This window comes from Sinocyclocheilus grahami, unplaced genomic scaffold, assembly GCF_001515645.1.
Source record: "Sinocyclocheilus grahami isolate Dianchi unplaced genomic scaffold, SAMN03320097.WGS_v1.1 scaffold66146.1, whole genome shotgun sequence".
NCBI classification, from domain to species: domain Eukaryota; kingdom Metazoa; phylum Chordata; class Actinopteri; order Cypriniformes; family Cyprinidae; genus Sinocyclocheilus; species Sinocyclocheilus grahami.
The window spans coordinates 1-761 of NW_015528241.1; the positions used below are offsets into that span (position 1 = coordinate 1).

The 761-nt window shown below is 51.5% G+C and overlaps 1 protein-coding gene across 1 annotated transcript; it reads right to left on the reverse strand.

Moving 5' to 3' along the window:
• Positions 1-110: 110 nt before the first annotated feature.
• Positions 111-726, reverse strand: LOC107581036 (kazal-type serine protease inhibitor domain-containing protein 1-like; the record flags this gene model as incomplete). The annotated part of the gene is made up of 1 exon (XM_016266623.1): positions 111-726. A coding segment is annotated over exon 1 (502 nt), but the record flags the coding sequence as incomplete, so codon positions are not given.
• Between the last annotated feature and the right edge of the window lie 35 nt (positions 727-761).

Sequence of the window (761 nt, forward strand, 5' to 3'; positions counted from 1 at the left end):
GGGGGGGGGGGGGGGGGGGGGGACATTTCCATGTATTTAAGAAAGAAAGTCAATACAGAAACACCTAAATTAATACTGATTGGAAAAAAGCTTGTATTTATTGTTCATACCTGTCCTGCACGGCCCGTCGCTCACATTGAGTCCAGGATTAGAATAAGCCGCTTCTTTATATTTGCAGACATTCATGTAAGTCTGTCCGTCTGAGCCACACAGAGGTTTCTGGAACAAACACACACACTGAGCTTCTGGCTCCTCTACGTCCGCTCCACCCGACCGGTCCCATTTGCACTCCAGGTTCTCTCCGCACAGTCCATAATAGACGTTTCTCTGGCCGAGATCACAGGTCTGTCCCTCTAGGTTGGCGCACTGAGAGCAGCAGCCGCAGCTGTCCTGCACCAGCCCCGCTCTGCAGCCCAGCGGGAGCGGGCACAGCTCCGGCACACACTCCTCACACTCCTGCGTCCTGTTCCCCTCCTCAAACTCATCCGTGCCTTTGTAATAGTCAAAGGTGGCCAGGTCCTCGTCCATGTAGTCATCTTTGTAATTGGGGAAACCGTCTGCAGGTCTGATGCTCAGAACCAAAACGGCAAACATAACTATGTGCATTAACATCGTGAGAGCTTATGTCTCGTGGCCAGGCTATGCATGCAATAAATGCAACTTTTTCCCGAAAGCTGCGGCTTCATCCCCGACTGTCGATCTGCGTGTCTCTACTGCAGCCTCTCAGCCTCTGAAACCATCTGTGGCTGAAAGAAAATAAA